The sequence below is a fragment of the Lemur catta genome, chromosome 3, assembly GCF_020740605.2.
Source record: "Lemur catta isolate mLemCat1 chromosome 3, mLemCat1.pri, whole genome shotgun sequence".
NCBI lineage: Eukaryota > Metazoa > Chordata > Mammalia > Primates > Lemuridae > Lemur > Lemur catta.
Window position 1 is genome coordinate 94,568,472 of NC_059130.1, and position 24,756 is coordinate 94,593,227.

Consider the following 24,756-nt stretch of genomic DNA (forward strand, 5'->3'; position numbering starts at 1 on the left):
AGATTATACGGACATGGACCTTGAAGTGGGAAGTCCACTATGCTATAAAATGGTCAAGTAGTAAAGTAATGACAGAAAAGGTCATATTTGGCCATTGGGAAACAAATCACCAGTGATCTTGGTGAGCAAGATCAGGAAAGTGGGTGCTTGAGATCCACTTGGAAGGGGCTGTAGAAAGGATGGGATAAGGAGAGTGTGCAGCCAGCAAGCATAGGCTGCTTATGTAGCTCATCCTCTGATCTCCTCTGTATTAGCTCGCTGCAGCTGCTGTAACAAGCTACCACAAACTGAGTGGCTTAATTGACAAATATTATTATCTCACAGATTTGGAGACTAGAAGTCCCAGATAAAGGTGTCAGTAGAGCTAGGTCCTTCTGAAGGCTGTGAGGAAGAATCTGTTCCATACTTCTCCCCTAGCTTCTAGTGGGTTGCTTGCAATCTTTGGCATTTCTTGGCATGTAGAAGTATCACCATGATTTCTGCCTTCAGCTTCACTTGGCTTTCTCCCTCTGTGTGTCTGTGCCCAAATCTCCGTTTTTATAAGAATACCAGTCATATTGGCTTAGGGGTCATGACCTCATCTTAACTAATTATATCTGCAATGATCCTATTTCTCAATAAGGTCACATTTGAGATACTGGGAGTTAAGACTTTAACATCTGAATTTGTGTGTGTGTGGAACACAATTCAGCCCATAATATCTTCCCATTGGTGGAACCCAAACAGAAACCAGAGCCCAAGGGAATTCATTGATGCAGGCCATATGAATCAGCCTTGCAGAGCACAGGGTAAGGTGGAGAAAGATGAAGAGTAGATCTGGATAGGCCAAATGGATGACATCCAGTATACCCACTCTCAATAATTCCTTCCCCAGCCATATGGAAGCCTCTGATTCTACTCCTAAGGACCCAAGACTAGGATGGAAGGGACATGAGCTTGAGCTATTTATTCCCCTGGCTCCCTCCCTGCCACATCCCTCTACCAAAGACCACAACTCCTGCCAGGCAGCCCTCTCTCTTAGCTACTCTTGGGGATCTAGGAACCACTCCCTCCCCTTACTTTTGATGCCCAGCAGTGGCGCCAGCTCCTTGTTAGCCCCAGGGTACTGCACTATTCCTTGATGGCTTTCCCAAATCTTGCTCTCCTCTTTGTAAATACTGTATGCCCCTTATTAAACTCTCATCAAATTACTCAATTTGAGCATACCATCTATTTCTGCCAAGCTCCCGACTGATACAGTGTATATTTGGAGCCAGCAAAAAACCCAAAAAACATCAACAACTAAAAAACCATTTGTTTGAGAATCTGAATATGGTAGGGAAAATCATAACTGGAATTGTCTTTGTACATTTACTGCTGCATATGAATGCCCACCTGCACCCACAGCCACTCCCCATCACTCTAATCACTGCCCCAACCCCCCCATCAGATCAGCATGGGCATCAGACCCTCATAGGAGTGTGAACCCCACTATAAACTGCGCTTGCGAGGGATCCAAGTTGGGCACTTCCCATGAGAACCCAACACCTGAGATCTGAGGTGGAGCGAGGCGATGACGCCCCCCCCATCCCTCCTACCCTCTCCCACCCCATGTCCGTGGAAAAACTGTCTTCCAGGAAACTGGTCCCTGGAGTCAAAAAGGTTGGGGATTGCTGGCTAAGAGGATGAGGGAAGTTTATATGGGGCTAAGATAACATTGCCCAGAAAGGTTTCATTCATTTAGGAAACTTTTATTGAGGCCTACTGTCATGCACCAAACACTACTCTAGGTGCTGGGGGAAAAGGACAAATAAATCACAGCCCTTGCCCTCAAGGAGCTCACAATCTAGTAGCGGGAGACAGACATGTAAATAGTTATTTGCATAAAGCATCATAGGTGCTTTAGTAGAAGTCTGGGCTGGAGATAAGAACTTTGGAATAGTCAACATATAGTAAAGGCACTGAGAATAGATGGGATTAGAGACTATGTTAAGAATGGAATCTTGAGGGTCTGCAATAATTAAGGAGTAGAAGAAACCAGACTAGGAGATTAAGAAAATCAATGCTGTGTGTGGAAATTTAACTTTAAAAAAGGGAAGAAAAGAAAGAGTAATTATAACAGGAGTTTCAGATATATTAAGCATTTACTATGTCCTAGGCACTGTGGTTTACTTAGATTATCTCACTTAATCCTCTTCCTGACCCTATGTGGTACTGTTATTATCCCTGTTTTACAGTTGAGAAAACTAAGGCTCAGACACTAAGTTGTTTGCCAAAGCTGCACAGCTAACAAGTGTGAAAGACAAGAATTGAATTTAGCTCTGACTCCAGAGTTTTTCCTCTTAACTGCTGGTGTACTCAGAGGGGCAGGAGCAGAGCCAGTAATGTTATAGAAGTCAAGATAGCAGAGAATTCAAAGGAGAAATGAGTAGTCAACCATGAATAATGCCACAGAGAGATGAAATAAATTGACGATTAACAAGATCCTACTGGATCTTGCAATTAGAAGATTTGAGGTGAACTTTGCCTGAGCAGTTTCAATAGCAAAGTAGTAGTGGGGGGAGTAATTGAAACAGTCTGAGGAGTAAATAGGAAGTGGAGAAGTAGAGACTTGTTTGCAAAGAGTTTGACATTAAAGAGGAGAAAGAAGGTAAAAGTTAGAGTAGCTTAGTCAAATGAGCCTGCCTCTGCAGAAAACTCCTGGGTTTATGTCAGCAGCGGTATAGGAAGATCAGTGCTACAAAGCCCAACTGTGAGGGTAGGCAGAGGGGGATGGAGGTGAGGTTTGAGGTGCTTGTGTTGTGGGTAGGGAGGATAGAGAGGTTCATAGTGAGATCTAGAGGGTTACGATCTGTCCAGGGTACTGGGATGAGGAGCCTGTGCTCAGGGCTGCTGCCAACAACTTAGTGGTAGATAGGAATGGTTGGCGATGTGGGTGGTGCAGCAGGACCCTGACTCAGCCATGGGTGGGCACACAGATAGCGGCATGGTCCCCAGGCAAGAAGGCTGCAATCCTCGGTAGTCCATCTGGGCCTGGGAGGAACACAGGGGCAAGGGGCTCCTCTCTGAGGACTTAGGTAGGATTTCAAGGAGGCTGGGTTCCACTTCTTCATAGGTATCTGAGACTGTGGCCTTAGGCTGGGAGAGATGCAGGGAGAGGAGCTGGATTAGAGCAGATCCTGTGGGAGGAGGGGCTGGATTATGCAGGAAGGAGCATTGAGCTGGAGGCAGTGCCTGGGGATGGTGCACTGGTAGATAAGGCCCTTGAACCAGCTGTGTTGTGGGGGCAAGGACCCAGCACCAGGCAGTGTTGGTAATGGGGACAGGGAGGGAGCATACTCACCGGACTCAGGGCTGCAGTATCCCTAAGGTACTGGCCTAGGACCCGGTGTAGGTCTGGAAGTGAGGGCCACAGGGCATGCCTCAGTGTCCTGGGGAATAACGAAGAGGAGAATGAATCATGGGAGTGACTGGGAGGGATGAGGAGAGTACTGAGGTAGGGAAGTGGAGGAGGCAGTGAGGGCAGGGAGAGAGGCTTGGAGAGATAAGAGCGTGGTCAAGGCAATAAAGTAAGGTAGAGGAGTGTAGGTGAGAGAAAACCTCAGGTGGGGGAGGGAAGTCAGTAGCAGCAGCTACAACAAAGGGTGGTGGGGTTTCCTCAAACATTTCTGCTTCAGGGCCTTTGCACTTTCTGTTCTCTCTGCCTGGGACACTCCATTCATTCCCTCACTTCATTTAGATCCCTGCTCAAATGTCATCCTGACGAGAGGCCTTCCCTGTACCCTACCTGAAACACACCGGTCCCCTCCATATTCACCAGGGATATGTTCCAAGACCCCTAGTGGATGCCTGAATCAGCAGACATATATCATGTTTATTCCTACACATTCATACCTATGATAAAGTATAAATTAGGCATATTAACAGTAAGAAATTAACAATAACTAATGATAAAATAGACCAATTATAGCAATATGCCAGCACCACTGCTCTTGCACTTTGAAGCCATTATACCACGACAGCGGATCTGATAACAGAGATGGCTACTAAGCGACTAACGGGTGGGGAGCATACACAGCATGGATTCTCTGGACAAAGGGATGATTCACGTCCTGGGCAGGATGGGGCAGGGCAGCAAGAGATTTCATCACACTACTCAGAACAGTACACAACTTAAAGCCTATGAATTATTTATTTCTGGAATTTTCCATTTAATATTTTCAGACTATGGTTGACCAAGGGTAACTGAAACTACAAAAAGTAAAACCACAGATAAGGGGGGACTACTGCAGTACCACCTCTCTTCCCCATCACTATCTCCTGCTCTGCTTTGATTTTCTTTATAGCACTTGACTTATTGTATATTTATTATGTTATACATATTTGTTTTTGTCTGTCTCACCCCACTAGAACATAAGCTCCACAAGAGCAGAAAGTATGCCTATTTGTTGACTCCTGTATCTCCAGGGTGTAGAATAGTGTCTGGCCCATAGTAGATGCTCAAGAAATTAGTTGAATGAATGAATGAATGAAGAGAACCAGCAGAGCTTATTACTAAGTTCCTGGAGAGGGTGGGCCATCTGGGAAGAGTATGGATTAGGCATGTTGGGGAAACCTCCAATTCTTTATCCATATTTCCACACAGAGGGACTTTAGCTGAAGAACACTTCAAGCCTCTTCTGTGACCTCACTAATATCTATCCAGGGGACTTACCTGATAAATTGGGGAAAAGGAACTGAGTATGCCTGACTCAGCACCACCTCCCTCCTCTTGCCCAACTTTTTTGCTGAATCTGGCTACCTGCACAGAGGCTGCATTCCAGTCTGCTTGTACATATGGGCAGATTAATTTTATTTATTTATTTTTTAGAGATAGGGTCTCACTCTGTCACCCAGGCTGAAGTGCAGTGGTCTGATTATAGCTCACTGCAACCTCAAACTTCTGGGCTGAAGCGATCCTCCTGCCTCAGCCTCCTGAGCAGCTGGGACTACAGGCATGTGCCACCAGGCCTGGCTAATTTTTAAATTTTTTTGTAGAGACGGGGGTCTATGTTACCTGGGCTGGTCTCAAATTCCTGGGCTCAAGCGATCCTCCTGCCTCAGCCTCCCAAAGTGCTGGGATTACAAGCATGAGTCACTGTGCCCAGCCCATATGGGCAGATTAAAAGTTCAAAGAGAGACATGTTCAAAGAGAGCTGGGTGCCCATGACAGTGGCACCTGACCCAGCCTAGTACCATCAAAAGCTGCTGCCTGGAGGAGCTGACTTCTGATCTAAGTCTTGAATCAGCTGATGTTACTAACTGAAGGAGCGAAGTGGGATGGATTCTATCCTTCATGTTATAGCCTCCAATGACATTTCTCCTTGGCCTTAGTATTCCCATGTAAATGAGTCATTTATTAATAACATTTATTTAAGGGCCTGCTATTTGGTAAGCACTGTGCTAAGGATCTAACGATGACCAAGTAAGGTATAATAAGGAAGATATATAAAGAAATAAATGCAGTAAAACGCTGCCGGTACTGTATTGGAGCACAAAAGAGTGGCCAAGAGGGAAGGTCAGGAAAGGTTTCTTAAGAGTTGGTGAAGAAAGTTATTTAAAGATGAATGGGCTCAGTCAAACATGGAGGCTATTTCAGGCAGAGGGACATTATGTGCAAAGGCACTGAAGTAAAACCACTTGGCTTGTGGAGGAAATCACGGACAGTTTGGTAGGGTGGAAGTGCTGGCAGGGGCCAGATTTTGCAGAGCCTTGCCTGTCATCCTAGGGAGCCTGGACTTTATCCTGGGAGCTGTTAAAGGGATTTAAGGAGGAGAATGATGGATTCGTGTGTGCGTTTTAAGATGATTAATCTGGTGGCTGTCAGGCGAGTTTGGAGGGAGAAGAGGCTCTGTTTCAGTGAGTCTGGTAGTGTCTGAAGGGCTAGAGAAAGGGGGCCATTGTTTGAGCTAGGTTCAGGAGGTGGAATGATCAGACCTGATGGCCGATTGGATGCGGGCGGGGTGGGCAGGGAGGCGCCTGAGCGTTCTGGCTTGGGTGAAGGGCGGATGGGTAGCCTTGGAATTGAGGTGAACAGCAGGAGGCGGGGCTGTTTGAGGTGTCCAATATAGTGGGCGTGTTAGAGTGTAAAAGCACAGTGCGACTCCCAGAAGACACGCGCAGGAAGCAGCTAAAGCCATAGGTGTGGATGTGCGGTGGTCACAGAGTGACCCTAGAAAGCTTGTTTAGAGGCTGCCAGCCCCCGGGTCCAAGGCAGGTCTCCCGCAAGGTGGGGGCGGTACCTGTGGTGCGCAGGGAACTGCCACCTCAGCAGCAGCAGGCCCAGAAGGGCGCTGAGGCCCAGCACCAGGAGCAGGGCGGTCACCAACGAGATCCAGGCTAGGAGACAAAAACCGCCAGACCTCAGTGGAACCTGGCTGGAACCCCGCCCCCAGGCCCGCCCGCCCCAGCTCTGGCTCCGCCCCTCGCCTCCCCAGGGCACCGCATAAATCAGCGCAGCCGCAGACCGGTGCGGCCAGAGCCCCGCCCCGCGCCCGGCGCCCCGCCCCCTACGCGCCGCAGTGCGGCCTTGGCCCGGCCCCGCCCTGGCCTCACCGGTTTCGGAGGCGGTCTCCACCTCTGCTGGGTCTGACCAGGCGCTCCAGGGGCCTTGGTAGGTGGGGCCGTTGAGCCTGGCGCGCAGCTGTAAACGGTAGCGAGATCGGGGGCGCAGCTCCAGGGTCCCTCTGCGGGCCCCGAGAGGCAGCTCCAGCACCTATGCAGAGAAGCGTGCGGTGGCTCGGCATCGGGGCCTCGAGAACCCGGCCTATGTGTGACCAAAATCCTACCGCTTTGAATCCCGGGGCGGTCGAGGATCCCCAAAAAGAGCCTTAGCGGCAGAAAACACATTTCCCGACAGAAACGTACGGGATAAAGCACCCTGACCGAGAGCATCTCCCTAGCCGGGCCACGCCCTGCCAGGGTACACACCCTGGCACGCAGACCGCACCTGCTCTAAGAACTCCGCAGCCGACGCACATCCCCGTGGTACACCCTCGGCGGAGATCCCGGCACACGTGCACCCTGCCGGATGCTCTCACCACAACTCCAGGTCAGCCCGAGACATCCGGATACTCAGAGCCACACAGACCATGCGGCAAGTGATACCCGTGCCGCAGAGGATGCCAGATTGTGCTAGGTGCTGGGGTACGAGCATCATGTATGTGTACAAGCAGGAAGACTAGCGAACATTGTGATCTGTTTGTGATAAGGGCTAGACCCTTGGGGAAAAGAAGTAAAACGCGGTCTTTCACGTGTCTAATGAGGGAGACATCCAAACAGGAAAGTAATCACAACAATTAATTAGTGCAAGGCACCATGGGAACACAAAGAAGCGTTTAGTGCTGCTCAGCTCCTGGGATGGGTGTTTTAGAGTAGTTTAGCGTGCCGAAAGCATGGAGGGCTGGTTGGTCACAGATGAGGCTAAGACAGTCCTAGTAGGGATTTGGCGACTTTTGGTACATTGTACTCAGCTTACTTGCTAATAACTAAGGGGAAGCGATGAGAGGAAAGGGAGAAGAGTCAGAGGTGCTTCAAGGCTTGCTTACTGGGTGAGTGGTGGTGCCATTGTCAGATGAGGGACAGACGAGAAGTAAGTTTGGGGAAGACATACTTTATGGTTCCATTTTATAAAGTTCAACAACAGTCAAAATAAATCAAAGGTAATGTCAGGGTAGTGGCTACCTTTGGTGGTGGGGAGGCTGTAGAGGGCATAAGGAGCTTCTGGGGTGCTGGAAATAATTTATATCTTGATCCTGATAATGGTTACATGGCTGTATATGTACACATGTACAAACTAATTGTATATTTAGGATTTGTATGCTTTATTGTATGTAAGTTATATAGATGGAAAACTAGAGCTTGGGGAGGCAGATGAATTCAGTTGTGGATACATTAAGTCTGAAATATCTGAGGGGGAGGGGGTTTTGGTAGAACTGTCTAGTAAGAAGTTGGATATATGTGTGGTAAAAGAGAATAAAAATAGATAAACTAATATTTAATGCATATTGAGCACCTATATGTCAGGCAATATGCTAGGTATTTATATACAGTATTTAATTTTTACTATAACTCCATAAGGTAGATAGCTTTATCCTTATTTCAGCAATGAGGAAACTGAGACTTTAAAAGTTTAGGTAATATTCCTGTGGTTTGTAAGTCCTTTTCCATATTGGGGCCGGAATGATAAAATTAGGACCATTAATGTGTAGTCATTCAAACCATGGAGTTGAAGCACTCACCTAGGGAGAACATGTTTATTTATCAAGAGGAGAAAAGAGCCTAGGATGGGACTCTAGGATGCACAATATTTTATGAAATGGTGGAAAGGAAGGAGCCAAGAGAGGAGAGTGAGAAAGTTTAGTCAGAGAGGTAGGAAGAAAATCAGGGGAGACATATCCCAGAGGCAAAGTAAAGAGAAAATTTGAAGTGAAAGTAACCAGCAGTGTCAGGTGCCCAACAGCAATTAACATACCAGTTAGACCAGATAAACATCGATACACTAGCCCAGACATGGATCCACAGACACTTTCACTCCTGATAACAGACGTAACAAGCCTCAGGAATGCCCTGTGCAGAGAGGCCTGAGGGCCTTCATTGCGTGACTGTACCTTCCAGTCCTGATGGCCTTCTCCCGTGTATCGGAGCTGATAGCAGATCTCTTGGGCTGCCCAGGATGATGGATGCTGCCACTCCAATTCCAGCTGCCCGCTGGAGACCTCCCTCCAGTGTAAGCTTGGAGTGGGAATGAGCACTGTAGGGATGTCAGCAGGAACTAGTTTAAGCCCTTTTGTGCATGGAGTCATGCCACCAGGGCCATGGGTCAGAAGTGTAGGAGTTGGGGATCCTGGGCAGAGGGTCAGATTCGGTGGGGGTGGGAACTGTGTGGGAAGAAAGTCCTTACCAGCCTGGTGGATCCAGAAAGGAGAGCCCAGGTAGCTATGAACAGCACCCTGGGCTGTGGTCACCTCCACAAGAATGTGAGTAACACTGTCATTTCGTGACTGGAAGTGGCAACGGGAGAACTGGGGGGTCTGTGATCCTGGATTTGTTGTCTCCTCCTCTTCACACTTCTCCCAGATGGGGTACCTAAGAGCCAGCCCCGTAGAGTCATTGAATCAGGCCTGCCCCAGAGACCAATCTTGATACTCCCCACCCCATAGGAACTATAGCCTTCATGGATTATAATCTAATGCCTGCCTGGGTGGGCCTCCAGGGCTTTCCCTCTGTCTTCATAACATGACGTTTTATTTTCTGAAGTCTGCTTTGTTGTCTAGCCTCTTCTCTTTGAGAAAAGAGCTAGCATGATAAGTGAAAATAGCATGGGCTGTGTAGAGTTCAGGTCTTGGCTTATCGGTATATAACTTTGAGCAAATTACTTGTTTTATCTCTGCCCCAGTTTCCTTCCATTTGTAAAAGGAGTTGATGATACTTACCTCATAGGATTGTTTCAAAGATTAAAGAGGCTCATCTTTCTGGAGGAAAACATCCTATATTTTTAATTTGTTCTGATATAGCAGCCCTCTTACTCACCCACAACATATGTGTTATTTTGCTATTAGATCATTACAGCAGCCTCCTAACTGGCTTTTCTGTCTCCATTTTTGCCACTGCCTTCAATTTGTTTTCCATGCAGCTACCCGAATTTGCTTCCAAAAATGTTGATATGATAATGTCCAGAATATATCACAAATCTGTTTATTTTGATCTTCACCTCAGCCACATGAGATGAAACCACCATTATCTTGTGCCTGGATTATGGCAAATGTCTAACTGATCCTGCTTGTACTCTTATTTATAATTCCACAGAGAAACATATCTTTTAAAAACGTAAATCATATCGTGTCACTTTTCTTCTTAAGATCCTTCAGTGGCTCCTCATCCCACTTGGAATAAAACCCAAACTCCACTCCAGGGCCTACAGGACTCTATATGATTTGGTTCTTCCTTACCTTGCCATTCTTATCACCTATGATTCTCGTGCCAGTTTGTCATCCTTCATCCACATGGGCCTTCTTTCTGTGCCACATATATGTCAAATGCACTGTCTTTGCACTTCACCTTTGCCCTGGGTTGCTATGTCTGTAGGTCTTCACGTGACTCACTCCTTCTTGCCACTTGGATCTCAGCTCACCTGTCACCTCCCTAGTGAGGCTTTTCCTGACCACTCAGTCTAAATTAGCATCCCCGCTCCTTAACCTCTATCATACAACCTTGTTCTTTTATTTCTTTACTTGTTTGTCTGCTTGTATTTTTTTCCTTCCCCACCACTGAAATGTAAGCCCCAACAACGCTGGAACCTCTTCTGTTTTATTTGTCACTCTGTCTATCCCCAGTGTTTGGCACATAGTCACTCTCAACAATTGTTTATTGAACAGGTGAATCATGTCTCCCTCCTGATTATAACCTCTAAGTGGCCTGCCATCACTAAAATTATTTATCACTTATGTTTGCCCATTTATGTGCCAGCACTGTGCTAGGCCCTGTGAGTACACAGAGAAATCAAATCATCTTCAAGAAACTCTTATTTTAGTGGGAGAGACAGAGAACAGGTGATATTTTTCTGTGATGTGCATAGGCTGGCTTGGGAGCATCAGAGAGAAGCATCTAACCCAGACTGGGAGGGTCAGGGAATGCTTCCTGGGTAAGGCAGTGTTTAGACTGAGTGTCGGACTAAAAATAGGATAGGCAAAGGGGACAGACAGGCATCCCAGGCACATGCTTATGCACAGATAAGAGTGTGGTGCTTTGGGGGAAATTCTAAGTGGTTCAGATGGTTTTAGCAGAGGGGGCCTGGTGGTAAGTGGTAAAAGTGAGACTGCAGACCACATCACAGATGTCCTGTGGCCTCTGTGTGGAGCTTGAACTTAATCTTGTGGCAATTATCGAGACTTTTAAGGATTTTTAAGCAGGGAAGTATCATATTAGCTTTGTTCTTTAGGATGCTCACTCTAAGTACAGTTTTTAGAAAGGATGTGTGAGGGCAGACTAGAAGCAGAGAAATCCATTAGGACACTGGTGTGGTTTTTCATGCGCAAAGCAATGATGGTGAGAAAATATGGTAGTGGCAGTGGGATAGAAGGAAAGAGACAAGTGAAGAGATATTGAAGAGGTAGAAATGATAAGACTATTTCTGATTGGGCCTGGAAGGTATAGGAATGTGAGAAGTCTAGAATGATTTCTGTTTTTCAGGCCTGGAAAACTGAGTTGATGGTAGGGTGGAGGACAATAGACGAACAGCAGGTTTTGGTAGAGGAAATGATAACTTCCGTTTGCCACCCTTTAATCCATTCACAGCACCTCTGTACAATGGGTGTCTGTGCAGTTATTAAAAAGAATGAGTTACATCTTTTTGTAATGATCTCTAAGACATTTTTAAGTAAAAAGGTGAGTTAACAAACCATATATTAACATATAACATGATCCAATTTATAGTGAAAAATTAAATACTGTATATAGTCTTATGTAAATGCAGAGAAAAAACTGGAAGAATACATTAAAACTGTTAATAGTGATTTTTCATCATTCATTAAAGCAACAGTTTTTTACTGAGCACCTACTATGTTCCAGGCACTTTGATAGGTAAGGATATATTGGTGAGTAAAAACAGACATTGACTTTGCCTTCATGGATCATATACAGTCAAGGTCAGCCTTTCTCAACTAGAGTTCCGAGAGAGACTTTTATTATCAAACACCAAAGTGCCAATGTAAAACTGTAGCTATGACAAGTACTTAGGAAGGAGAGGTACACAGTACAACAAGAATGTATAATGGTACCATTGGATCTAGTAAGGAAGGTCAGGGAAGGGTTCCCCCAGTGAGACTTGAGTTGCGATCTGAAGGATTATAGAAGTTAAGTAAAGACAGGAGGGCTAGGTAAATGGTACATGCAAAGACCTGGAGGCAAGAGAGAATATGCCAGATATGAGGGAACCCAAGCAGGCCAGTGCAGGAACATATGGGGCACAGACAACATAGGATAAGATGAAGCTGAAGGCATGAGTAGTGGCCAAGTCTCTTAGAACTTTTAAATCCTTGATAGAGCTCTTTTCTTTATCCTAAGGTCAGTGGGAAGCTATTGAAGATTTTTAAATGGGGAGTGTTATGTTCATTTTTGCACTTTTAAAGATTCCTCCAGCTCTTAAGTGGGGAATGATTTGAAGGATTAAAGGTGATCATTGACTAGGTCTTTTCAGTAGTTCAAGCAGAGATGATGATGTACTAGGGTAATGGCAGTGATAGACAAAAGTGATGGGTTCTAGTGATATTTCGTAGGTAAAATCAACAAAACTTAGTTATGGATTGGGTATGGAGAGGGTGAAGCACTATTGAAGTGTTTGGTGGCAGTCCTTCAAGGCCAGCCTAAATTTTGTATGGATTTAATAGATAATGGGAAATTGCAGTACACATTTGAGTATGGGAAGACCATGCAAAGTTAGAGTTTTACAAAGATCATGCAAAGTTTGAGCTTAACAAAGGTCACTCTCTTCAGCAGCATGGGGGATAAATTAGAGGTGAATGAGACTGTAGGCTGTTGCAGTGGTCCAGGTGACATGATTAAGGCTGAACTAAACCAAGCCATTCCCAGCAGGAAAAGAAAGAGGTTGAGGAGATAAAATACCCTTTAGAGGATGAAAGAATAGATAGGAGAGGATGGAGGCTGTTTGATTTGGGATGAGGGAGGGGAGTGAGGACAAAGAACAGTCTCTTCCTTCTTTCTGTGAGATTGTGCCTCTCAATCAGACAATTGTGACATCAGACTCAATCAGCAGTTCAACCCTCACCTGTCTCTGGGGCAGCACCGTACCCTGCTGTGGTAGAAGAAGCCTTGGGAGCTAGCATTGTCCTGTTGCTGCCACTGACAGGTGACATTCTTTAGGTCCAAGGTAAAGCATTGCAGTCCAATTGCCACTGAAGTCAAGAATAAGTCCCATCAGGTCCCATGTCCCAGTACTTTATAGGGTATTCAGATCATTTTCACACATAGAACTTAGAAAGTTTGCCCCTGCTCTCTCTTCTCTCCCCGAACATAGTTCATCCTATGGCAAGTTTGAGGTTATTGGGGGATCATGGTCCCCAGAACCCTCATATCAATCCCAAGCCTCGCTGGAGATGTTTTTTTGTTTTTTTTTAAATCTCTTCCCTATTCTTTTGTTGACTCACCTGCATCTGCAGGCAGGTCCACGGTGACAGGGAAAGACCAGGATCCCCAGGAGCCACCAAGGGAGACCCCATCAGGTTGGCTGCGCAGCTGGAGCCAGTAGGAGCGGCCAGGCTGGAGCCCTGAGATGAGGCAGCTTCCCCGCGTCACTGCCAGAGATGGGGCCTTGGGAGACAAACCCCAGCCTCAGGATCTAGGCCTGCCTGCCAGCCAAGACAGCCTCCAGCCGTACATTTGAAGGCCCACAGCACCCCTGTGGAGAGGAGCTCAGCTCCTTACTGGATAGATACGCACCCAGACTAGGGGCCAGGTCAGTAGGTTGCAGGTGCCATTCAGGGTTTTTTAGGGAAATCTCCAGTAATTTGGAGGCATGAAAGCCTTCAATTTTGCCAGTGTGAATGACCCAAAGTGGGAAACTTCTACCTAGACACGGCTCCTGAGGACTAATCAGAGCCTATAACTGGCTGGGCGCGGTGGCTCACGCCTGTAATCCTAGCACTCTGGGAGGCTGAGGCAGGAGGATCACTTGAGGTCAATAGTTTGAGACCAGCCTGAGCAATAGTGAGACCCCATCTCTACCTAAAGTAGAAAAATTAGCCTGGTGTGGTGGTGAGCACCTATAGTCCCAGCTACTCGGGAGGTTGAGGCAGGAGGATTGCTTGAGCCCAGGAGTTTGAGGTTGCTGTGAGCTAGGCTGATGCCATGGCACTCTAGCCCGGGTGACAGAGCAAGACTCTGTCTCAAAAAAAAAAAAAAAAAAAGCGTATAACTTCCCAAAGACCAGCCCAATAACCTGGAATCCCCAAAGTTTTTTTTTTTCCTTTTCTTTTTTGTGGAGAAAGGGGCAGAGGGATTTGCGGGAAGGGGGACCCTGCCCAGAGGTGCCCTGCCCCTGCTGAGCCCACTGGAATCCCTAAAGTATGGCCTGTCCTTTCCTGGGGCACAATTGGGGGTAGGGGTAGGAAGTGGAGAAGAAGAGGGCTGGAATACTTCTCTAGTCGGGGAGGTCTGCGTGGGTCCATCCTGTTGGGGCATCGTGGGCTGAGCACATGAAGGCTGGTCCAGAGCGGGGACTGAGTTTGGCGCCCACAGAGTGGGGCAGCAGGTTTCTGTGGCGATCAGCTGCATGACTGTGGGACCAGTGGAGTTCTCAGAATCCTTGGGGCCATAGCGGAGTTCATGCCTCAGGAAATCACTGATTTCAGGAGCTGGGGACTCCCAGCTGACCTGAAGTTCTCCTGGCTGGCTCCCACCCTTGGCCTCGATGATACTGGGGGGAGCTGGCAGGCCTGAGGGCAAACAGGGCACACAACTCTCTGAGCGCCACAGTCTATGGCTCAACCCGTGAACGGTAAGGAGGGGTGCTGGCCGCTGAATTGGGGGCAGCCTCAGGGTTCAAAAAGATCACAGACCATCATTCTCCTGGAGGGCAGGCCAGGAAGGCTTCTTATTCTGTTCTTCCCTCGTGAGAACAGTGACCTTGATGCAGTATAATGGTTTGTTAGACTCAGGGCTCCTTGAAAGCAGGGATCTCTTTTTATCTCTGTATCCTCGTCACCTAGCACAGTGTCTGGCACACAGTAGGTATTCTGTAACTGTTGAATGGGTGAATAAATGAATATGTGGATGATAGGAGCACCAGGGTGTCCCTGGTGTGAAATGATGTGTGGGATAAGTCTAGGTCTGGGTGCCTAGGCTGGGAGGAATGTCACGGAGTCTCTAGGGTCTGGTAATGGGGGGCATCCCTGCTGTCCTGAAAGAGCACAGACAAGTCTGATTTTAGGAGCCAGACTGGGGGATGTAAATGGAGGGGGCAGGGTGATGGGAAGATGGCCCTTACCCACACTATCCACAAAGAGCACTTGCTTAGTCGTAGTCTGGTTCAGGAACACATTCTTCACCCAAAGGTACAGTGGAAAGAAGAGGCGTATGTCATCCTGGGCAGGAAACCGGCACACATATCGGGTTCCAAAGGGCACACTCTGCGAACTCAGGGGGCAGGCACGAGGCGTCTCCCTGTTGGCGTAGGAGAGGTCCTACCTACATGGCCACCATGCTCAGACCTGAGGACCCAGACTTGGATCCATGCCCAACTTCTGTTTCCATTACTGCTGTTTTTCTTCTCACTGCTTGGGATAGGTGGGATTAGGGGTTACCTAGGGGCTTGAGCTGGGGCCCACATACATCCAAATCACATCTGTTCATAAAGTGGCTACCTAGGGCATGCACTTGGAGTAGTCCTTGGATAGGACCAAAGACAGGGAAGCCATTGGAGTGGGACTCAGTTGAGCTAAGTGCAGGGGCAGATACATGGGGAGTGGGGCACAGCCCAGCACCTACCCTGGGTAGGCATACAGCAGCTGGTATGTCCCACTGGGCGCTGCCTCTTCCTCATCCCAGAAGCAAGTGAGGTCCTCAAATGTTCGGGAGAAACAGTTCAGGGGCTTCGAGTCCAAGGCCATCAAGGAGACATCTGAGGAACAGCTAGTGGGTTGGGCTTTGGGTCCTCCCAGGCATGTTTATGGGCAGTATTGAGGGACCAGTGGGGGCCTCTTCCTCTACATCCCCTCCCAGGGCTCTGCATCCCCTCCCAGGGCTCCCTCTTCCTGGGCATAGGTGATCTCCACCCTCTGCACACCTCACCTTGGCTGGTGACTTGTGCCAGGTTTTGGGGGGCCAGGAGGAGGCAGGAGGTAACCATGAAGAGGGCCCAGGAGGGCATCTTCTCCGGCACTATGTGCCTGCCTCAGCCCATCCTCCCTTCAGGAAGCCAGGCCCCAATCCCCTCCCAGGCCAGCCCCTCAGGTTCCTGTCAGATACAGCCCCACGTCCTGTCCCTGTCCCTGCCCCTCTGGGGCCCATCCAGACCACACTGGGGCCAGGGGCCAGGGGAGGGGAAGTGGGAAGGAGGGGAGGTGGAATTAGAAAGAGCGAACATAGGCCTTTGGGTGGCGGGTGGCGGGTGGTGGGGAGATGGGGGTTGTATATTTGACTGTGCACCAAAAGGAGAATAAGCCTCGGGTGTCTGTGTCACCTATTATAGAAGAACATAATAGTGTCAGTATAGCAACATTCACTGAGCACTTACTATGCTGCCATGTGTTAAGCACTTTGCATCTATTTACTGAAACGGTCCTCACAGTAGTCTTATTATTTCCATTGCAGAGATGAGGAAACAGGTGCACAGAAGTTAAAGATCTGCCCAAGATCACGTACATACTAAGAGGCAGAGCTCAGGAGGCCAGCCTTTAGACCCAAGTGCTTAACAACCATGCTGTGTTCTTGAGAGGTATAGTCTGCTGAGAAATGACTGCCTGCCTCAAAGCCATGGCCTAATGGTAGATATTTCCACTTTAATAGATTCCGTGACTTTGTGCAAATAAACACAATCTCCCCAGAACTGGACATGCGCCCTCCGTTTTGAGTGGCCTCCACAATTGCCTCTAGCCCCTTGCTGTTGGAAGTGTGGTCTGTAGACCAGTAGCAATAGCGTTACCTGGGAGCTTCTTAGAAATGCAGAGTCTTAGGCCCCGCCCTAGACCTACTAAAGCAGAATCTGCATTTTACCCAAATGCCCAGGTGATGTGACTACACATTAAAGTTTGAGAGACAATGGTCTTCAGTACTTTTATCTTTCTCAGAATCAGGGGACTGTTGGTCTCAGCTCTTCAGCTTGTGCTCATGTTCTTCACCTTCAGAGCAGAGTGGTGGCTGTGACCCCATTGTTGGACCCCAGGCCTCTTCCTTGGGGTGCTGTAACTGGTGGACCATATGCGCATTCTAGGAGCTTTGACCCTTGCGTGGATGGAGGCAGGACTGGGGGCCGGGGGGAGGGTGCAGGCCACATTAACTCCCATATTTAGCCTCTCCAGTCTCTGCTGGGGCTCCCTTTCCTGGCTTTCCCGACTAAGTGTCCTCAATATCACCTTCCTTTCTTCCTCTTTCTGAATTAATTTTACTAACAGAATTGTGGGGAGTGGGGGGTGATAAATGGAAATCCTTCAGCCCTCCTGTGAAGTCCTGGCTTCTTTGGCACCATTTCTCTGCAAGCAGTCCCTGAGCCGGGTTTGTCCTTAGTCGTATCTGGCTCTCAGTTTACAAGGACCAATGGACTTGCCTCCCCAGTTCCTGTTAAGGGCTGCCCAAACTTCTGTCAGATCAAGTAAGAGAGGAAACACAACATTCATGACTTTGGATGCCATATATACACTGATGACTTCAAATTTAAGCTCTCTAACTGTGACTTCTTCCCTGGGCTCCAGATTTGGGCAAATGACTGCCTTACTAACTTTTCTGCTTACGTGTCTAGTAAGCATCTTCTACTTAAGATGACCAAAATAAAATAAAACTCTTGATTTTTTTTTTTTTTTTTTTTTTGGAGACAGAGTCTCTCACTCTGTCGCCCCAGGTAGAGTACAGTGGTGTCATCATAGCTCACTGCAACCTCAAACTCCTGGGCTCAAGGGATCCTCCTGCCTCAGCCTTCCAAGGAGCTTGGGACTACAGGAGCACGCCACTATCCCTGGCTGATTTTTTCTATTTTTGGTGGAGACGGGGGTCTTACTCTTGCTCAGGCTGGTCTTGAACTCCTGATCTCAAGTGATCCTCCCACCTCCCAGAGTGCTAGGATTATAGGCATGAGCCACCACGACCCCTCCTAAGCCTTGATTCTTGTTCCCACCCCTAACCTGTTTATTTTTTTTCTCCAGTCTTGCTACCCTCTGTAAATAGCACCATCGTCTACTCAGTTGCTCAAACTAAAACCCTCAGTACTCCTCCATTCTTTCTCTGATTCTCCATCCCAGTAATGAGGAAGTGCTGTTGGATCTTCCTTCAGAATGTGCCCGAATCTGAACCCTTGCTCTTACCACCCTAGTCCAAGTCTGGGCTACTGCAACAGCTTCCTGACTGTGTCCCTGCCTCCACTCCTGCCCCTGCAGGCCGTCCTCCACATGACAGAGTGATATGTCTAAAATGCATGTCAGATTTCTTCACTCCTCTCTTAAAATCCTCCGAAGATGTCCCATTGCACTTAGAATACAGTTCTCCCGCTCCCGATGGCATGCCAGGCCCCGCCCACCTGGCCCCTGCCTGCTGGAATCTCATCTCCCACTTTCTTCTTCACTCTCAACCAGCGACAACAACCTCATTGTGTCTCTCATCTTGATCCTCACCGTACTCAACCGCGACACTTGATCTTCTTCCTGGGTTCCACAGTGTCACATCCTCCTGGTTTCCTCCTACCTCCTACCCTTCCTCTCAGTTTCCTTCTGTGGTTGCTCTTCCTCTTGCTGTTCCCAAGGTGTCCTTCCTTAGCCTTTTATATTGCCCAAGTGATCATGTGGCTTCAATTCCATCTATCTACCAGTACTTCCCAATACCTCATCACTCTCTTGAGTTACTTATTGCGCATCGCTATTGTTGTTCACAGGCACTTCAAACTCACGAAATCCCAAATAGAACTATTACTAACTCCCACACAGCCTTTTTGGATCTTCTCTTCCTCTATTTCGCATCTCGCATAAGCTGCCCAGGCATCTAAGCCTGAAACCTGAGTGTTACCCTCATATTTCATTCTCCCCCCACTCCTACACCCAAGTCCTTACCAAGTGGGAGGCAGTATAATAGTGGTTCAGGGTGCAGAGCCCACGAGGGGCTTGTCCATGACTGCCAGAGAGTTGAGATGGGGGCCTTCTGCTCCTGAGTGGGAAGAGGTCCAGCTACCTGTCCCTGTCATTTTCCGATTTTCCTCTGCATCCGCACAGCTGGAAAGAGCTGCCTTCCCCAGTCCTTGACTTATTTAGAAAACCAAGCAGAAACTGGGATAGGCCTGGGGTAAAGGTGGGTCTGCTTGCTTTGGTTAAGGACTCCTGCGGTCTCTTTAAGGTCCAGCGCCACTTAACAGGCCTAGGTTTTTCTGTTGGGATATAAGGCCAGAGTTCTGGCTTATAAGAGCTGGTACTTGACCTCTGGGTAGCCATTGCTCAGAGAACTCAAGAGGTTGCTGGGTGAGGGCTGGCTTAGGCAGCAGCGTGTGTTAAACTGGCTCCCGGGCGAGGAGTGGAGGCGGGAGAGTCTTAATTTGTAGCATTTGCTGCTTTTCCCAGTGTTAAGTACTTCCAGCAGGCCAGTCTCAGGCCACTAACGTGACGTCACTGACAGTGGGTTGGAAGAGAACTGGCTCTTGGGTCTCATGAGCCCATCCCTGTGCACTTGCCCCCAACCCCCCACCCCCCAGATCTCCCAACGTCTGCTGGTTTTATCCAGTCGGAAAGTCTGGGACAGGTAGCCCTGGGCGCCAGGATTCTCTGTCTCTCCATCTTTTCCCCAACATTGCCAGCCTTCTCTCTGAAATGAGTGTTCCGTTTGGACCCCAGCAGTGTGTTAGGACTCGGTATTTCCCCCACACCTTTGTCGCTGTTGTTTTGAGTTTGCCATTCTGAGAGTTGCCAAATGGTATCTCCTTACTCGGTTTTTTTTCCGAAGTTCAAATTTACTTTTGTTTTTTCCTTGCTTAAGATCCGTACGTGGCTCCACGTGATGCTCTGGACTAACACTTGTCTCTCGATGCTGGAACCCAGGGCCCTCACTGCCTCGGCCTCTTCCTCTCGCTGTTCTCTCCGTGAAGCTCGGTTTTCTAGTCTCCAGACTCAGTCCCCTTTCCTGCCACAGGGCAGCTTCCCCTCCCTTCCCTAGGCACAGACCGCCCCCCACCCCCCAGCCTATCAGCCTGGGGAACTTTCTTTGTGATTCAAGACCTGTCCCCAGGTCACTACTTCTTTGGAGTCTTTTCCTATCCTGCCAACTGTAGGTAAGGAGGGAAAAAGGCTAATTAAAAAGGAGAAATGCAATTTCACGCTCCTTTCAGAGGCCCAGTAGCTCTTTTGTGATCAGAAAAAACTTGATGGGCCTTTTTGTTTTAAAAAGACAGGGCCTTTCGGCGTGGCCTCCATCAGAAGCATTAGAAAGCTAAATTGCTGAATATGAAATTGATGGGAATTTTGGAGTATCCTGTGGTAACTCCAGAGAGAAAGGAGGATGAATACGTGAAAGACAGCAACCTGAGTGGAAGAAAGGCCGATCAGTGAGAAATCCCCGGTAGGACTGTCTGAGAAAAATCTCAGTGCGGTGATGCTTCATACTCAGTTTTAACTTTGCTTCCCGATCTGTGAATGCTTAGCTTCCCCAGAGTGTGTCCCGACATTCAGTAAAAGTGTCCTGCACACTAAACCTTATAGTCCCGGAGCTTTAGAAACGAAGGGAAAGAGGCAGTGCTACTTGTGGAGCTGAGAGAGGAAGTGAGCAGCCCAGTGATGGAGAATTTAGCAAGAGCAGGAGTTCAGACTGAGAGGCAATGACAGGATGTGAAGGCTTGGAAGTCCTGGTAAAAACAGAGGCAGGCATGAGCTTCCCAGAGGATGCAGAACAGGGACAGAGCCATTCTGATTAGATGTAAATGGGAAAGGTGACCCCAAAGGCCTGCAAGCCTGGAGGACATTTGGGTGGCATACACATAATCTTTCCTTCCTCTGAGACCGGCAGAAATTTGTGCCTCTCTTGGGGGATTCTTTCATGTAAACAGCCATGCTGTGGCTCCATGACAGCCAGACCAGATATGGGCCCCGGGGTAGGCACTGTCGTCTTCACTCCTGTGGGTGGGAGTGGGCCTGCCTCTCCTCCCCGACTCTGTCTCGCCGTATCCCACCAGCTACCAGTAACGAACACTTCCTATCTACCAGCACTAATGTGAACGCATTGTCTCATTTCGTCATACAACAACTGTTAGGTGCCCTGGTCCCCACTTTATGGAAGAGAAAACAGGTTTAGCAGAGTAAATGAGTTGTCCAAAGTCACTGTTAAAGGTGGAGCTGAGATTTTGAATTCAGGTCTGTTTGCCTCCAAAACCTGTTCTTTTAATCACTACAGAGACACCTCTCACTACAACCACATTATAGCTATTTCGTCCGTTTTATTCAGTTATTTAACGCTGTGTACCTGGCACAGGGCCTTGTGTGAGTCTGTCCAGCGGAATGAGGCTGAATTCAAAACAGGCATCGAGAGAGGTTTAATTCAAGTAAATGGGAAAAGGACCAGTAGGTGCCCAGCAGGAACCTCGAGGGAGAGAGCTGCAGGGGACTCTGTCCTCCACGAGACATCCTGGCTCCTGAGCTGTCCTCACGTGGGCTGCTGGGCTCTCTCTGACCCCTTGCAAGGCCCCCTGAGGAAGTGGGAGGACCAGCCCCACGACAGCCAGCTTCTGGTTTGCCAGCCCTGCCCAGGAGAGGGCCTGGGGTGAGAGAAGGACCCACAGCCCAAGGGAGGAGCCTGAGATGCCCAGGGGGCCATGCAGGAAATCGCCCCTTCCTTGGGGCTGAGAGGAATGAATGACTCAGGGCTGATGGGGGAAGTTGCTTTTCTGCGGCTAGGATGGGCTGCAGTGAGGGCCCTCAGATAAAGTGCTCACCACGTTCGCCTTCCCCAGTGAGGCTTTTCCTCTTTGCTTTTCCATCGCTTCTCTGGGAACAAGTTTGTGCTGCTGGGCTGGCCTCTTGCTCCGTAGAGGGAGGCAGTGAGAACCGAAGCTGGAATGGGTGGGGGCGGCCAGGCTGGGCTCTGTTCCTGCAGGGTGCTGACTTGTTTGTAGTGGGGCTCTGGGTCCTTGTGGTGCCCCAGCAGGCGTGTGGGGGTCTTCTGTGGGGGAGGGTGCTTTTGGGGCCCACCACCTGGCACATGCACGAGATCGACGTATTTGTGTTGAATTTGGAAGTGTACTATACCCAAATCTGGCCCTTTCCCGCTGTGCCAGACAAGCAGCAAGAGTACCAGCCAAGTGAGGGACTCTGGAGCCAGAATATCTGGGTTTGAATAACAGCTCTGCCTCTTACTGGCTGTTAGACTTTGGCCAAGTTACCTAACCTCTCTGAGCCTGTTTTCTCTTCTGTAAAATGAGGGTAATAATAGTAACACTTACCTAACAGGGTTGTTGAAGATTGAATGAATTAATATGTGCAAAGTGCTTGGAACAGTGCCTGGCAATTAAGTACATGTAAGTATTAGCTGTTTTTATTCTTGTAGTGACTGGCATCTCCATCCAGCTGTCATATAAACAGAAGCTTGGCAGTAACCCTAGACTCTTCCCTCTCCTTCCACTCCATATCCAACCGCTTTCCATTCTTTCTCTGCAGCTTTTCTTCCAGTTCACCACGACCACACTGTCATTTCAACCCGCAGCACTGTGGTAGTCTATCACTGATCTCCTGGCCTTCACTTTTTTAAAAAAACAGCTTTGTTGAGTTATAATTCACATACCACACAATTCACCCATATGAAGGACACAGTTCAATGGCTTTTAGTATAATCACAGACATGTGCAGGCACACTCAAGTTTAGATCATTTTTATCATCTCAAAAAGAAATCTTGTACCTTTTACTCTCACCCTTTTATCCCCTCAACTTCCTCCTAGCCCTAAGCAACCACTAATCTACCTTCTATCTCTATAGATTTGCTATTATGGAAATTTCATATAAATGGAATATAACTACCATATGTGGTCTTTTATGATGGGCTTCTTTGACTTAGCATGGTATGCTCAATGTTCATGTTGTAGTGCATATTAATACTTCATTGCCTTTTAATGGCTTAATAATATTCCATTATGTGGATATACCATATTTTGTTCATCCATTCATCTGGTGATGGATATTTGGGTTGTTTCCACATTTTGGCTATTATGAATAATGGTGCTATAAACATAATGTGCACATTTTTGTGTGGACATACATTTCCATTTCTCTTGAGTATATACCTAGGAATGGAATTTCTGGGTCTTATGAGAACTCTATGTTTAATTGTTTAAAGAACTTCCAAATTGTTTTCCAAAGAGGCTGCACAATTTTACATTCCCACCAGCAGTGTATGAGAGTTCTGTTTTCTCCTTGCCAACACTTATCTTTTTGATTATAGCTATCTTGGATGTGAAGTGGTATCTTATTTTGGTTTTGATTTGCACTTCCTGATGACTAATCTTATTGAACATCTTTTCATGTGCTTATTGGCCATTTGTATATCTGTTCAGATACTTTTCCTATTTAAAAAAATTGGGTTATCTGTCCCTTTACTATTGAGTTGTAAGACTTCTTAATATATTCTAGATATAAGTCTCTTATAAGATATATGACTTGTAAAATTTTTCTTCCATTCTGTTCTTGTCTTTTGCCTTCTTGATAGTGTCCTTTGATGCACAAAAGTTTTCAATTTTGATGAAGTCTAATTTATCTCATTTTAATTTTGTTACTTGTACCTTTGCTGTCACATCTAAGAATCCACTGCCAAGTCTGAGGTAATGATGATTTACTCCTATGCTTTCTTCTAAGGGTTTTATAGTTTTGCCTCCTATATTTAGGTCTCTGATCCACTCTGAGTTAATTTTTGTATATGGTGGTTGGGTAGAGGTCCAACCTCATTCTTTTGCTTGTGGCTATCCAGTTGTCCCAGCACCATTGTTGAAGACCATTCTTTCTCCACTGAATGGCTTTGGCACCTTTGTTGAAAATCAGTTGATCATAGACACATAGGTTTAGTTCTGGACTCTCACTCCTGTTCCATTGATCTGTATGTCTGTTCTTATGCCAGTCCCACACTGTCTTGATTTTTGTTGCTTTGTAAATCTGGAAGTAGGAGTCCTCCAACTTTTTCCCTCTTTTTCAAGATTGTTTTGGCTCTACTGGCTGGGTCCCTTGCAATTCCATATGAACTAAAAATCAGTTTATCAAGGGCTACAAAGAAGCTGGTTGGAATTCTGATAGGGATTGCATTGAATCTGTAGATCAACTTGGGAAGTATTATCATCTTGCCAACATTAAGTCTTCCAATTCATGAACATGAGAAGCTTTTCCATTCATTTAGATCTTCTTTAATTTCTTTCTATGATTTTTTATAATTTTCAGAGTATAAGTTTTACACTTTTTGTTAAATTTATTTCTAAGTATTTTATTCTTTTTAATGCTATTAAATTAGCATCCATTATAATGCTATTATAAATGGAACAGTTTTCTTATTTTAATTTTCAGATTATTCATTGTAAGTGTACAGAAGAAAATTACTTTTTGTATATTGATCTTGTATCCTGCAATTGTTCTGAACTCATTTATTAGTTCTAATAGTTTTTTAGTGGAATTCTTAAGATTTTGTATGTACACTGTCATGTTATCTGCAAATGGAGATAGTTTTACTTCTTTCTTTCTAGTTTGGATGCTGTTTATTTGTTTTGCTTGCCCAACTTCTCTGGCTAAAACCTCCAGTACAGTGTTGAATAGAAGTGGGGAAAGCAGACCTCCTTGTCTTGTTCCTGATCTTAATAGTGAAAGCATTCAGTCTTTCACTATTAAGTCATTACGATGTTAGCTGTGGTTTTTTTGTAAACACCCTTCCTTTATCAGGCTGACAAAGCTTCCTTCTATTTGTAATATTTTTAGTTTTTTTTTTTTAATCATGAAAGTGTGTCAGCTTTTGTCAAATGTTTTTTCTTCATCTATTGAGATGATAATGTAGTTTTGTTTTTTATTCTATTCATATGT

The 24,756-nt window shown here is 46.9% G+C and overlaps 1 protein-coding gene across 1 annotated transcript; it reads right to left on the reverse strand.

Moving 5' to 3' along the window:
• Positions 1–1,715: 1,715 nt before the first annotated feature.
• On the reverse strand, positions 1,716–15,905 carry MPL (MPL proto-oncogene, thrombopoietin receptor). The gene is made up of 12 exons (XM_045545662.1): positions 15,823–15,905; positions 15,520–15,652; positions 15,020–15,195; positions 14,170–14,468; positions 13,182–13,344; positions 12,803–12,929; positions 8,921–9,105; positions 8,628–8,770; positions 6,574–6,733; positions 6,261–6,357; positions 3,323–3,410; positions 1,716–3,117 (listed from the first exon to the last, which is right to left on the reverse strand). Exons 1-12 carry the CDS (start codon positions 15,899–15,901, stop codon positions 2,863–2,865), a joined length of 1,905 nt encoding a protein of 634 aa, XP_045401618.1. The 5' UTR covers positions 15,902–15,905; the 3' UTR covers positions 1,716–2,862.
• Between the last annotated feature and the right edge of the window lie 8,851 nt (positions 15,906–24,756).

Coding starts and splice junctions, on each gene's coding strand:
- MPL (XM_045545662.1), bottom strand. CDS start 15,901: ATGCCCTCCTGGGCCCTCTTCATGGTTACCTCCTGCCTCCTCCTGGCC. Junction 15,653..15,822: donor GGCACAAGTCACCAGCCAAG/GTGAGGTGTGCA, acceptor GCTGTTCCTCAG/ATGTCTCCTTGATGGCCTTG. Junction 8,771..8,920: donor TTTCTGGATCCACCAGGCTG/GTAAGGACTTTC, acceptor ACATCCCTACAG/TGCTCATTCCCACTCCAAGC.